This window comes from Mandrillus leucophaeus, unplaced genomic scaffold, assembly GCF_000951045.1.
Source record: "Mandrillus leucophaeus isolate KB7577 unplaced genomic scaffold, Mleu.le_1.0 Scaffold9, whole genome shotgun sequence".
Lineage (NCBI taxonomy): Eukaryota > Metazoa > Chordata > Mammalia > Primates > Cercopithecidae > Mandrillus > Mandrillus leucophaeus.
The window spans coordinates 7,561,960-7,576,870 of NW_012109807.1; the positions used below are offsets into that span (position 1 = coordinate 7,561,960).

A 14,911-nucleotide genomic window follows, 5' to 3' on the forward strand; every position below is an offset into this window, starting at 1 on the left:
CCTTCCCTTCTCTCCCTTTCCTTCCCTTCCCTCCCTTTCCTTCCCTTCCCTTCCCTTTCCTTTCCTTTCCTTTCCTTTTTCCTTCCTTCCTTCCTTCCACAATCATCTATCTAATCTATCATTTGTCTGTCTAATCTATCTGTCCATCTAATCTATTTATTATTTTAGAGATGGAATCTTGCTCTGTCACCCAGGCTAGAGTACAGTGTTGTGATCATAGCTCACTGTAACCTTGAGCTCCTGGGCTCAAGCGATTCTCCCACCTTGACCTCCCAAAGCACTGAAATTACAGGCATGAGCCACCATGCCTTTCCATGGCTAATTGTTTTAGTTTTAGTTTTTAATTTTTGTCTCACTATGTGGCAGTGGCTGGTCTTGAACTCCTGAGCTCAAGCAATCTTCCTGCCCTAGCCTCCTGAGTAGCTAGAAGTGTCTTTCTATAGATACATATTAGATCAAGTTGGTTGATAGTGTTCAGGTCTTCCATATACTTGCTAATTATCTGTCTAGTTTTTTAATCTGTCTAGCTTCTATTCTTGATTTTAAATGCTAGATTTATTGTATTGGTGTATCAGTAGTATTTTGGCCTGTAATTTTTCAGCAGCTAGATTTAAAAATGTTTATGCATTGGTTGTAAATCATACAAACTGGCTGGGCATGGTGGCTCATGCCTCTAATCCCAGTACTTTGGGAGACTTGAGTGGGAGGATTGTTTAAGCCCAGGAGCTTGGGATCAGCCTGGGCAACATAGCAAGACCTCATCTGTACGAAAAATAAAAATGTAGCCAGGCATAGTGGTGCATACCTGTGGTCCCAACTACTTGCGAGGCTGAGGTGGGAGGATCACTTGAGCCCAGGAATTCCAGGCTGCAGTGAACTATGATCACTCATGCCACTGCACTCCAACCTGGGTGACAGAGCAAGACTATGTTTCTTAAAAAAAGAAACATCATGCAAACTACTATAGGAAAGAAATTGTATGTGTATGTGTGTATGAACGATATTCCGTAAAGTTTGCTTGTAATTCAATAAATATTTACAAGCAAATAATTTGCTTGTAATTCAATAAATATTTTTACAAGCCTCTGCCCACTGAAACTTATCGAGAAGGACAAGAAAGAAAACCCTGAAATATGTAATATGTTAGGTGAATGTTAGATGATAATGAGTGCTGTGGAGGATAAATCAGTACATAAGAAAAGAGGCTTTGGGTTGCCCAGGGAGGGTGGACAGGACATTTGGGCAAAAGCCTGAGGGATGTAAGTGTTGGACAATCCAAGCAGAGGAACTGTATGTGCAAAGGCCCTGTGGCAAGAGCATTGCTTGGCACCTTTTGCCAGACAGCAAGCCTATATGGCTTGAATAGAGAAGGTGGGGGGCTCAGTAGCAGGAGGCAGAGAAGGGTGGAGTGGGCCAGATCACATAGGATGCTACAGGCCATTGCAAGAACTTGGCTTTTACTTTAAGTCATTAGGGCTGGCAAACTTTTTTTAAAGGACCAATAATAAATATTTTAGGCTTTGGGAGTCATACAGTCTCTGTTGGAACTATTCAGCTTTGCCATTTTAGTTTAAAAACAGCCATACACAATACATGAACGAGTGGGGTTGAGTTTCAATAACGTTTTACTTTAGGATAACAGGCAGCGGATCTGTTTTGCCAGTCCTGACCCTAATTTAGATGGAAAGTCATTTGTGAGTTTTTAATAGAAAAGACACTTTACTAACCCTTTTTTTAAAAAGAAAAAAAGTATTTAAAACGACTTTTTATTCTGAAATAATTTTAGATTTATAGAAAGTTGCAAAAATTATAGAGGGTATCTCCTTCACTCAGCTTGCTCTGATGTTAACAACTTACATAGCCATATCATAGTTATCAAAACCAGGAAATTAACACTGGTATAATACTCAACCGAACTATAGACTTTACCTGAGTTTCACGTTTTTCCGCCTGGGTTTGCCTTTCTGTTCCAGCATGCACTGCGGAACACCACACTGCAGTTAGTGGTTCTCATGCCTTAGCTTCCTGCTGTCCATGACAGCTCCTCAGTATGTTTGCGTCTTTCATGAACTTGGACAAATTTGTTGGGTACTGGTCAGTTATTTTGTAAAATGTCTCAGTTTGGATTTATCTGCTATTTTCTCATGATTCTATTTTGGCTATGCATTTTTGGCAAGAATAATATGAGTTAACCTTTTTAAAAAGGATTCTACTGTCTGCTTTGGTAAGGGCAAAAGAAAGGAGACTAGTTAGAAAGCTGTTGCCATAATCGAGGTGAGGCCTGGACTGAGAGACTGTTCCTGGAGGTGATCAGAGATGGGTAGCTGATGAACATCTTTTGAACTAAATGGTTTCTTATAAAAAGTGAGAACCACTGCTATAGCATCAACATACTATTAAGGACAAAGCTCCAATTAATAAACTTAAAATAGCCCTTTTAATGTTTTCTGTTTAGTTTTGTACATTTGAATAGAAATATATATCAAATTTAGGCTTAAATGTTAAATCTTCAGACAGATTTTCTCTGAATGTAATGTTGAAATAGGTCATCTCTGTGTTTCCTCTATTATTGCATTCTATTTTTGTAACACAATATTCAGTTATATATATACATCCATATGTGTACATATTTTTGTTTGCTTATGAACTGCTTCTCTCACCAGTTTTAAGTTCTACAAGCAGAAATCTTCTTTATATACCAACCTATACTCAGAGCTTGATAATATGGATATGGTAGATCCATGTGTGTATCCCGCATGGATACAGTGTATATAGCCATCCATTTCTTTTCTCCACATTCTTCCTAATACTTGTTATCTCTTGTCTTTTTGACAGTTAGCCATTCTGACAGATGTGATGATATCTGATTGTGGTTTTAATTTGCATTTCCTTAATGATTAGCAGTGTTGAGCATTTTTCATATATCTGTTGGCCATTTGTATGTCTTCTTTTGGGAAATGTCTATTCAGATCCCTTGCCTGTTTTTCCAGTGTTTTTTCTTACTCTTGAGCTGTTTGAGTTCCTTACATACTTTGGATATTAACTTCTTATCAGATGTGCAGCATGCAGATATTTTCTCCTAACCCACAGGTTATCAGGCATGCTGTTAATTATCTGCTTTGCCATGTAGAAGAGTGTTAGTTAGATGTGATCCTATTTGTCTATTTTTGTTCTTGTTGCCTGAGCTTTTGGGGTCATATCCAAAAAACCATTGCCCAGGCCAGTGTTGTGTAGTTTTTCTCCTATGTTTTCTTCTGGTAGTTTGAGAGTCTTCTTTTGTTTTCATTCCATTTTGAGTTGATTTGTATATTTGGTGTGAGTTGAAGGTCCACTTTCATTCATCTGTATGTGGATATCCAGTTTTCTCAGCACCATTTACTAAAGAAACTTTTTTCATTGCGTGTTCTTGGCACCTTTGCCAAAAATCAACTGACCATACATACATGGGTTCATTTCTAGGCTCTATATTCTATTCCATTGGCCAGTGTGTCTGTTTTTAAAAAATCAATACCATACTGTTTACATTACTGTAGCTTCATAGTATAGTTTGAAATAATAAGGTGTGTTGCCATCAGCTTTATTGTTTTTCCTCATGATTAACTTGGCTATTCGTTGTGTGTGTGTGTGTGTGTGTGTGTGGTTATATATGAATTTTAGGATTTTTTTCCCATTTCTGAGAAAAATGTCATTAAATTTTTTGATAGGGATTACATTGAATCTGTAGATCACTTTGGGTAGTATGGACATTTAAATGATATTAATTCTTCCAATCCATGAACACAAGATATCTTTCTATTTATTTGTGTGTTCTTCAAATTATTTCATCAACATTTTATAATTTTTGGTGTCTACTTCTTTCACTTCCTTGGTTAAATTTTTTCCTAAGTATTTTTTTTTTTTTGGTAGCTATACTAAATGGGATTATTCTCTTGATTTCTTTTTCAGATAGTTCATTGTTAGTATATAGAAATGTTACCGATGTTTGTATATTGATTTTGTATCCACAACTTTACTGTATTTATTACTTCTAACAGTTTTTTAGTGGAAACATTAGGGTTTTCTGTAAGTGTGAGTTGATCATGTCATTAGCAAACAGTGACAATTTCACTTCTTCTTTTTCTATTTAGATGCCTTTTATTTCTTTCTCCTGGCTAATTAGTGTGTCAGGGACCTCTAGTATTATGTTGAATAGAAGTGTTGAGAGTGTGCTTCCCTGTCTTGTTCCAGATATTCAAGGAAAAGCTTTAATTTTTTACCACGCAGTGTAACAGTTGTTGGTCTTTCATATATATGGCTTTCTTGTGTTGAAGTGCATTCCTTCTGTACCTAGGTTGGTGAGAACTTTTTCATAATGAAAGCATGTTGAATTTTGTCCAGTGTATTTTCTGCATCTAATGAGATGATCGTATGGTTTCTGTCCTTTATTTTGTTAATGTGAGTTATTGATTTGTATATGTTGGACCGTTCTTGGATCCCAGGGATAAGTCCCACTTGATCATGGTGAATGATCCTTTTAATGTGTAGCTGAATGCTAGTATTTTGTTGAGGATTTTTGTGTGTATGTTCACCCCAAATATTGGCCTATAATTTTCTTATAATATCCTCATATGGCTTTGGTGTCAGAGTGGCACTGGCCTCATTAAGAAGAGTTTGGAAGTATTCCCTCCTCTTCCACATTTTTGAAATAGTTTGAGAAGGATTGTTATTTGTTCTTCTTCCCTCCTAGAACTGCTTTTGTTAAATTTATAATTTGTGTAAAGTGACACAAATTACAGTTGTTTAAGTGAATCTTTTACTACATACATTAACTAGAAGGCAACATAGGATTTTGTGTAGTAGTACACATGGATTACTTTGTTTTGTAAATTTTATTACGCATTACGTAACAAATCTAAGTTCACATAAGTTTATTCTTCTTAGTTCCCCTCTTGGACAGCTTGCCAGAGACCTGGAACTGGTGTTATTCACCTTTGTATTCCTGTTTCCTTAGGTGGACAAATTATTGTCCTTCATTAAATGCTTATCAAATTGAATTTCAGGTTGTTAAACACAGTGAAGTTCGTAAAAACCATGCTTGTTCATATTCTTCAAAATTATAGATTAATGAGTACTCATTGGTCAAATTTGTGAATAATTTATTTAAAAAGAAATCACTAATGTTTGGACTTCTATAGAGGAAATACAAAGAGCTTTGAGCTATATTCAAATTGTGTCTCCATAGTTTGTTAAGAGTTTGAAGGATGTGGTCTCATGAAACTATCTTACTCATGAGCTGTTAGACTGAACAACAAAAATTAGAATTACTTTCAATTACAGAAATTAAAATACTTTTTTCAGAAAACCTGTTATAAAAACTTTTTCTAATTTGATGGTTTTATAATTTCCAGGATTAAGCTATACCTTTTTTGTTTGTTTTTCTCAAGTATTAAGTATTTTGACAGTCTTTATAAGATAGATGATATTTTATATATCATTGAGTCTTTTAACAATTGAGCATTTTTATGAGTTATTGCTGTATTTAAAATGGATAGGTAGGTGTATTAGTCCATTTTCACGCTACCGATAAAGACATACCCAAGACTGGGTAATTTATAAAGAAAAATGGACTCACAGTTCCGCATGGCTGGGAAGGCCTCACAATCATGGCAGACGGCGAAAGGCATGTCTTCCATGGCAATAGACAAGAGAGAAAATGAGAATCAAGTGAAAGGGGAAACCTCTTACAAAAACCATCAGATCTTGTAAGACTTACTCACTATCACAAGAACAGTGTGGGGGAAGCCGCCCCCATGATTCAGCTGTCTCCACAGGGTCCCGCCCACAACACATGGGAATTATGGGAGCTACAATTCAAGATGAGACTTGGGTGGGGGCACAGCCAAACCAGATCAGTAGGGCTCTGGCTGGCTCAAAAATATGGCCATGGCCCTGCAACCCAGCCTGCCATGTCCCTGGCCTGGTTGTCCCTTGGGCTTCCTGGGGTCCTTGAAGGGGCAAGGATCTGGAGTTAGGAGGAGGATGGTGTCTGGACACACACACTGGAGAAATAATGCTTATAATTATTTACATTTGCCCATCACCTGTGCTCCACCCTGTTAATCAGTCTTTTTTTTTTTTTTTTTTTGCAATGTTTAGAACATTTTATTAAAGTACAAAATTGTTGGAATTTAGCTAATAGAAAAGCATAGTAAATATTTACAAAAACACTGATAACATCACTCAAGTCACACACATGTAACAATGTAGACAGGTCTTCACAAAGTTTACAAATTGAAATTATGGAGATTTCCCAAAATAACTCTAATAGCTCATTGCTGAGCATGGTTATCAGTATAACATTTAAGATCTTGGAGCAAATGTTGTCCCCAAGTCTTCTGCAATCCAGTGCCCCTTAAAATTGGTTTCTCTCTTTGGGAAATTCAGACTGAGAGGCAGCCAGAGGGGACAGGTCAAGAGCTGAAATAATCACCTAACTAGTCTAATTTTCTTCATTCTATTGTCTGTGTCAAGTTACAGACACAGCCAAACTGTTTTCCTTCAGCCTCTGATGATTTGAGAAGATGAAGAACGTGAGCAATTTCTCATTGCTTAAAGAAAAACTTAGCACGTAAGAGGCTGAGTGTAGAGTATCTACACTAGAACCATAAAGTTCTGTCTGATGGTAAATTATGTATAAAACTAAGATAAAACAGAATTACGCTCTATCTCGTATTTACTGAAAGTAGGAAAGGAGGAAGAGTGACACTTTTCAATCAAACTGCTCTAGTTTTAGCACAGTGGATGGTTAATAAACACACTGCTTTATGCTGAAGTGACCAGATAACTATTTCTACAGTTCAGAATAACTTAAAATCAGGTTTTAAAGACCAAAGAAAGCAGACTCAAAACACCGACAAAGCAGAGAAGAAAACAGTGCCCGTGAGATGGTCACTATTTAGACAGTATTATAAAAAGCTAAAGAACACTTGGGCTTTACTTCACTTTGATGGTCTTGTACTAAAAACACCTTCCCCAAACTAAATTCAGAGGGGAGGAAGTTAAGAGCTTCAGGTAACTGTAAAACCCGTCTTGGGCTCAGTAAGATAATTACTTAAAATAATCACCTCACATTTTAAAACAGATCATCTTCATCTGACTCTTCCAGGTACTTCATAGGTTTCTTTGCCCGCACAGATTTTGCCCGAGAAGCCACAGCTGAGTCAAAGTCCATATGGCAGTCATCACTCTCCCCCCTGGATTTCTTGCTTGTGACTGCTTTCGAAACAGTTTTCTCAAAATTAGAGTCAGGATCATCAGAAGTGGATGGCTTCCTTTTGCGGCGAATCTTGGTTTTGGCAGGATCAGGCTTTTGAGAGATACCAGAATTCAAGGCTGGTTCCCTTTTAGTTCCTTTAGGGGCAGCCCTTTTTTTGGCACCAGTAGTGGAGGTGGAAGACTGACTTTTTGCTGCTGTCTTCTTCACTGTCACATTCTTTTTAGGAACTGTGTTTGTAATTTCAGTTTCATTTGGGAAATGTGTAGCAGGAGGGCTTGAAGACAGTGGTACACTGTCCTTAGCATCATCAGCTTCAAGGTCTGACATAGCACTTTTCTGTGGTTTCAGATCTTTGTTAGTAAGTTTTGGGGAAGTTTTGGTCTTAGGTGGACTAGCATCTGATACAGCTATCCTAGAAAGCGGTTTCTCCTGTCTTCTCGAATTTACCAGGGAACTGAGGCCCAGAGAGGCCTAGCAGCTCTCCCAAGGCTGTCCAGCTGGTAAGAGGCAAAGCTGGAATTTTCACTTTGGCCCAATTCCATGGTCTTTGACATAGCATCAGAGACAGACTCAGTTTACCTCTTAGAAGAGAAGAGCTAATGGTGTTTATCTCTGTTAGACCCCTGGGAGCCAGAGCCCTGGAAAAAGCCAATTCTTGCTGTTGAATGTCACCTCTTCCAGGCAGCCTCTTCTGATGCTTCTACCCTCCAGGCTGGGTTAGGTCTGAACTTGGTTGAAAATGTCTGTTTAAAACATACCTGCCGTGCATAGACTTATTCATGTAGTGGTTCCAGCCTGGCCTAGAGTAGGCATTCGATAAATGTTTGTGAAATGTGAATATGTGATTCATTAAAAGGATAAATAAAAGAAAATAAAATTAATAAGAAGTATTAGAATTTTGACTTGTTCATAATTTAAAAATACACAGATCTGATAAATGTTTATTTCTAACTGAAGTGCTCTTGATTCAGTTCTCGGTGTCAGTGTAATAATATTAATATAGTGTAATAACAGCAGCTTTTTATTACATAGTTTTATCATTTAATCTCATAATCTCTAAGGTATTTCCTTTTTTTTAATAGAATAGGAAATTGAAACTCAGAGAAATGACTTACTTTAGAGCACACAGTTAAGTAGCTACAGAGGCAAATCTTGAATCTAGGGTTTATGATTCCAAGTTAGAAAAATCTTTCTTCGTATCATGCAGCATCTGTCACTAATACTGTTCACTATAGTTTGGATGTTTTGATAGAAGTAGAAATAGTTTTTGTGCTCAGTTTTCGTAGTGAATGCAACACAGACAATTAAAAATAATAAAAACGTCAATATCTGCTTATTTTATCAGCAAGTGCTCAATGACATTCCATAATACAATAGAACAATGCAGAAATGCAAATATAATCAATTGTCTAAAAATTTAATATGTTTTTAATGAATGTTTCTATCATTCATTTAATTTTGAGTTCAGTATAAACAGTGAAATAAAAACATAAAAACTTGAATGTAGATACATTTTTTTTCTTTCCCAGACAGATATTGATTATGTACATGGTGTTGTAGCCAACCTGGAGAAAGAGTAAGTTCTTCTTAATTATAAACATAAGAATATTTTGGTTACTGTTATCTCTTGGGTTTCTTGCTAAAAGAAAATGCCTTCCCTGATAGTTCATTTCTCTGTGGAGTTCATTGTTTACTAGATCACCTCTGATTGGTATTTTATATTGTCATAAAGTAGGTGCATGTGTATCCAGTTATGTGATGGGATAAATTGGTGTATTTCATTATAGAAAAGACTTGAATGACCTATGTATGTAACACTATTAAATAACAGTCTTTAATCTTGAAGACAATGAATACACAGAGAGTCATATGAGATTAAATCTTTCACACTGTATCTACCAGGCAAGATTTTTCTGCTCTCAGGGTAGATATTTATGTAGTAATTTCAGACCTCAATTTTAAACTATGTCTTAATCTGTTCTCTTCTGCAAAGATTGAGTAGCAGTTCACTATGAGCAAGGCACATGGTAGGTAACAGAGGGGAAGCTTAGTAAGTTTCAGATATTATTTTTTATAATATTGCCTTAATAGTTTTAATAATGTAATAAAATTAATCTTGCTATGAATTTCTTCATTAAATTGTATCTGTTTTTTGACCCTAAAAGACATACCTTCTACTTAAAAAGAAAAGACCAAAAAGAAGCAACAATCATTTGCTAACCCTACATTTAATATAATGTGACTCCTTGTCCATCAAAATGTTAAAATTGAATATTTAAAAAAATTATACGTAGTTCAGGATTAAATTGCTATTTGTTTGATTTTTCTGAAGTGCTGAGTTTCTTGGAAGTCCTCATAGAAACACAATTTGGCGTAGACTTCTTTTTTTTTTTTTTTTTTTGAGACGGAGTCTCGCTCTGTCGCCCAGGCTGGAGTGCAGTGGCCGGATCTCAGCTCACTGCAAGTGGCGTAGACTTCTTAAGTAAAGGAACAGAGCAGTGATGATTGGCCCCCTTTCCCACTGACCTCAGGGGCAAGTCTGTGGGCTTATGCAAGGATTCTGTTGATTTACATCTTCCTCGGTGTGTAGAAAACCAAGCTCAGACAAAAAGCACAGTTAAACACTAAGAACATTTGTGCAAAGGCAGGCAGTCGCACTAGCATTTTGTGGAGATTTGCAAAAATGAATAAAGGGAGAATGCAAATGCAAAATAAATTACCATTCGGTCAGTACAGACTAATTAAAAAACTTTAGAAGGGGTTCTGAACCTCAGCGCAGTGAACATTTTGGGCCAGATGACTTTTTGTTGTGGGGGCTGCCCTGTGCATTGTAGAATGTGGGACAGGATCCCTAATGTCCACCCACCAGGCGTCAGTAGTGCTGATCACAGCTGTGGCAACCAGAACGTCTTCAGACATTGCTAAATGTCCTCCTAGAGGGACAGAGTCACCCCCAGTTGAGAAACGCTGGTTGAGAATGACATGTGGTCTCTAACCCACAAGCAAAGCTTCTCGAAGATGTCAGAACTTTGGTTTTTGCATAAATATATGTATTTAAAGATACATACTTACTTGTTTTTCTTCAATTTTCTATTTTCTGTGAGACCTTGATTTGTTTTTTTAATTCAGATGCATTTTAGGAATGTTAATGCCTGCAGTTGGCTTAGGATTTCTATGCTACTTTAATAAGAGCAGTATTTTACAGTTTTTAAAGCATTACTTTAAAAAAAAAAACTTTCGCTATTAGAAAAAACTGTATTTTCTGTAAAGGAAATCAGTGGTGCGATGCTCCATTGAACACCTTGTGGCCATAACATTATACGTTGCTACAAATGATTACTGATGTGTTTTATGTTAAACACAGTGTATTGAGCTTTGAGATAAATAAAATCCTACAGAACTTAAGTAACCCAGCTAACCTTTCTCATAATAGATTTTCTAAAGAAATCAGTTCTGGCTTGGTGGAAGTCATATCACCCCCTGAAAGCTACTATCCAGACTTGACAAACCTAAAGGAGACATTTGGAGACTCCAAAGAAAGAGTAAGGTGAGCGTGTGCCATTTAAAACCTTCCGCACTTGTGAGCGTAAACATCTAATACATGTAGTTTTTATTTATCGAAGCTGAAAACATTTTAGAGGTGAATTTGGTAAAATATTCTAGGTCAGTCTCGTTAAGTCCAGGACACTTGTGAAATAATGTGGAGTTTTCTTAGCATATGTAAAAACTTCACATCAGCTTTTATTTTACTGTGTTTTCTTAAACTAGCTTTTAGATCCACTTCTCTTATTTAACTTTCATCAGAGTGTTTCTGTAGGCCACCAGGAATTCCGTGACAGGGTTTAATACTGTAAATTTAAATATGAATTTTTTTTTTTTTTTTTTTGAGACGGAGTCTTGCTCTGTCACCCAGGCTGGAGTGCAGTGGCCGGATCTCAGCTCACTGCAAGCTCCGCCTCCCGGGTTTACGTCATTCTCCTGCCTCAGCCTCCCCAGTAGCTGGGACTACAGGCGCCCGCCACCTCGCCCGGCTAGTTTTTTTTTTTTTGTATTTTTCAGTAGAGACGGGGTTCCACCGTGTTAGCCGGGATCGTCTCTCGATCTCCTGACCTCGTGATCTGCCCGTCTTGGCCTCCCAAAGTGCTGGGATTACAGGCTTGAGCCACCGCGCCCGGCCTAAATATGAATTTTTTAAACATTCAGTACTTATTTATGAACTTTTATCTGTGTGCAAACAGTCCTAGGCACTAGAGCAGGGATCCTAAAAGTGCAATTTTTGAAGCACTTGTTTGATGAAACATGAAGATATTACTGAAAAAAGGGTCTGTGGTCAAGGAGGTTTGGAAAAAATATGTATTAAGAAATTTTTTTCCAATAAATGTCTTTACTGCTGGATATTTTCGTGCCTCTTATGAACTAATATGTTTCTAGAAGGGGAATATGTATACAGACTTACTTGATAATTAGACTCCTTTTTTCCTCAGGACAGCTTGAGGATTAGTGTTCTTGGGAATATATTTTGATAAAGGCTTCATTAAGAGGAAAGTGAATTTTCTTTGACTCTTTGTGCTGAGTGAGTGTGTGTGTGTGTGTGTGTGTGTGTACATATACATAGATGACATATAGACACTTGAGGTTTATACATTTAATCTTATTTTACTAAGTTTGAGTCTGATTCCTAACTTACTTTTTGCAAATGTTTATTTCAGATGGAGAACAAAGCAAAACCTAGATTACTGTTTTCTAATGATGTATGCTCAAGAAAAGGGCATATATTACATTCAGGTAAGTGGGGTTTTTCCTTTAATGTTTTTCACACTTGTGAAGAAAAAGTGTTATCAAGGGTATGTTTTCATTAAAACAGGAAGTTTTGAAAGTGCAAACCCTCTGAGATCTGACAAATCATAACTATCTCAGAGCAGAGGGGTCTCCATGGTAACCAAGCATGTGGGCTCTGCCGTTTCTCCACTGAGTAGGGACGCCTTACCTTTTTCCTGTTTTTCTCCCATTCCCCCATCTTCTCTCCCCTCTTCCCTCTCTTCGCTGTCTAGAAGAACTAAGATGTCATTATGTGGCAGATTTTAAAGAGGAATTTTCTTACAATTTTTCTTTAGTGGGCTTACAATGAAATAATTTTTTTTTGTAGGCCACAATACTGTTACCACTATTTTGAAGATAATTGACATTTAATTCTAACAGTCCAATTTTTTTAGCAGCACAACAGTTCAGCTTTTAGCAAGAACACAATATGTCGTGGGATTGTAGACATGAGCTGCTGCGCCTGACATGTAGCATGTTTTAAAATTAGGAAGTCTGAGACCTCCAACTGTGTTCTCTTTTTTTCAAGACTATTTTGACTGTTTAGGGTCACTTGAGACTCCTTGAGATTCCATGTAAATTTTAGGATAATTTTTTTTCTATTTCTGTAAAAAATGCCTTGGGGATTTTGGTAGGGATTGTATTGAATCTATGGATTGCTTTAGCTAGTGTGGACATTTTAATATTATTAAGTCTCCCAATACATGAGCACAGGATGTCTTTCCATTTATTTGTATCTTCTTTGATTTCTTTTAGAAATGTTTTGTAGAAAAATTTTCCACCTCCCCAGTTATGTTTATTCCTAAGTATTTGATCTTTTTTAATACTATGGTAAATAGGGTTGTTTTCTTGATTTTTTTTTTTTTTTTGGACTGGTCATTGTTAGTATACAAAAATACAACTATTTTTGTGTGTTGACTTTGAATCCTGAAACTTTGCTGAAATCATTTATTATTTGTAGTTTTTGGTGGATTCTTCAGTTTTTTCTACATATAAGATCATTTCATCTGCAAATAATGATAATTTTACTTCTTCTTTTCCAGTTTGGGTACCTTTTACTTTTTTGCTTGTTTAATAGCTCTGGTTAGGATTTCCAGCACTATGTTGACTAGTAGTGGTGAAAGTGGGACTCCCTGCCTTGCTCCTAATCTTAGAGGGAAAGCTTTCAGTTGTTTGCTGCCAAGTGTGATATTACCGATGGGTTTTTCATATATTACCTTTATTTTGTTGAAGAAGTTTTTTTTTTCTATTTCTAGTTTGTCATATTTTTTTAATCAAGAAAGTGTCTTGAATTTTGTCACCTGCTTTTCCATATCAATTGAGATGATCATGTGTTTTTTCCTCCATTTTCTTAATGTAGTATATATTACACTAATTGATTTTTGTGTGTTGAACGATCCCTGTATTGCAGGTATAAATCCCACTTGGTTATGGTATACCTAATTCTTTTAATGTGCAGTTGAATTCCATTTGCTAGTGTTCTGCTGAGGATTTTTGCATCAGGGATATTGGTCTGTCGTTTTCTTGTGTCTTTGATTTTGGTGTCAGAGAAATGCTGGCCTCATAGAACGTGTTTGAAAAGTGTTTCCTCTGTTTCAGTTCTTTGGAAGAGAGCTGTTTGAGGGGGACTGATGTTCATTCTCCTTTAAGTATTAAGCGGAATTCTCCAGTGAAGTCCTCTGGTCCTGGGCTTTTCTTTGCTGAGAGGTTTCTGATTACTGCTTTAATCCCCTTAGTTCTTATAAGTGTGTTCAAAGTTTTTATTTCTCCATAATTCACCGTGGAAAGTTGTATGTTTTTACAGGTTTATCCATTTCTTGTAGATTATCCAATTTGTTTGCACATAATTGTTCCTAGGAGTCACTTGTAATTCTTCTATTTCTGTGATATCAGTTGTTATGTTCCCTCTTTCATTTCTACTTTTAGTTATTTGAATCTTCTTTCTTTTTTTCTTAGCTAATCTAGCTAAGGGTTTATTCATTTTATTGATCTTTTCAAAAACCAACTCTAGGTTTCTTTGTTTTTTTTCTGCTTTTTTTTCTATTTATCTGATCTAATCTTTATTTTTTTGTCTTCCTTCTGCTAATTTTGGGTTTAGTTTGTTTTCTTTTTTTTCAATTTCCTTGAGGTATAAAGTTAGGTTGCTGATTTTTGAGATCTTCTTTTTTTTTTTTTTAATGTAAATGTTTACTGGTGTAAACTTCCCTCTTTGTATGACTTTTGCTACATATCATACGTTTTAGTATTTTGTTGTTGTTGTTTTCATTTGTTTCTGGATTTTTTTCTAAATTCCCTTGTGATTTCTTCTTTGACCCGTTGGTTGTTTAGGGATGAGTTGTTTAATTTCCACACATTTGTGTATTTTCCGAGTTTAGTTTTCTGCTATTGACTTCTAGTTTCATTTTGTTGTAGTCAGAGAAGATACATTGCATAGTTTTAGTCTTCTTAAATCTGTTGGCGGGCGGCATTGGCTCACACCTGTAATCCCAACACTTTGGGAGGCTGAGGTGGGCAGGTCACTTGAGTTCAGGAGTTCAAGAGTTCAAGACCAGTCTGGGCAACATGACGAAATCCTGTCTCTACTAAAAATACAAAAAAATCACTGGGCATTGTGGTGCATACCTGTAGTTCCACCTACTTGGGAGTCTGAGGTGGGAGGATCAATTGAGCCCAGGAGATCGAGACTACAGTGAGCTTTGTGCCACTGCTCTCCAGCCTGGGTGCCAGAGTGAAAACCTGTCTTAAAAAAAAAAAAATTGGTGGCCGGGCGCGGTGGCTCAAGCCTGTAATCCCAGCACTTTGGGAGGCTGAGACGGGCGGATCACGAGGTCAGGAGAT

At 36.7% G+C, this 14,911-nt stretch overlaps 1 protein-coding gene across 2 annotated transcripts in view; it reads left to right on the forward strand.

The window, feature by feature from the left end:
* The window catches only part of MGAT4A (mannosyl (alpha-1,3-)-glycoprotein beta-1,4-N-acetylglucosaminyltransferase, isozyme A), a 137,346-nt gene that overhangs the window by 80,710 nt on the left and 41,725 nt on the right, over positions 1-14,911 (forward strand). For both annotated transcript variants that reach the window (XM_011969621.1, XM_011969622.1), the window contains 3 exons: positions 8,785-8,831; positions 10,689-10,802; positions 11,965-12,040. In XM_011969621.1, coding sequence (XP_011825011.1) covers positions 8,785-8,831; positions 10,689-10,802; positions 11,965-12,040 — 237 coding nt within the window. The remainder of the gene's footprint in view (positions 1-8,784; positions 8,832-10,688; positions 10,803-11,964; positions 12,041-14,911) is intronic.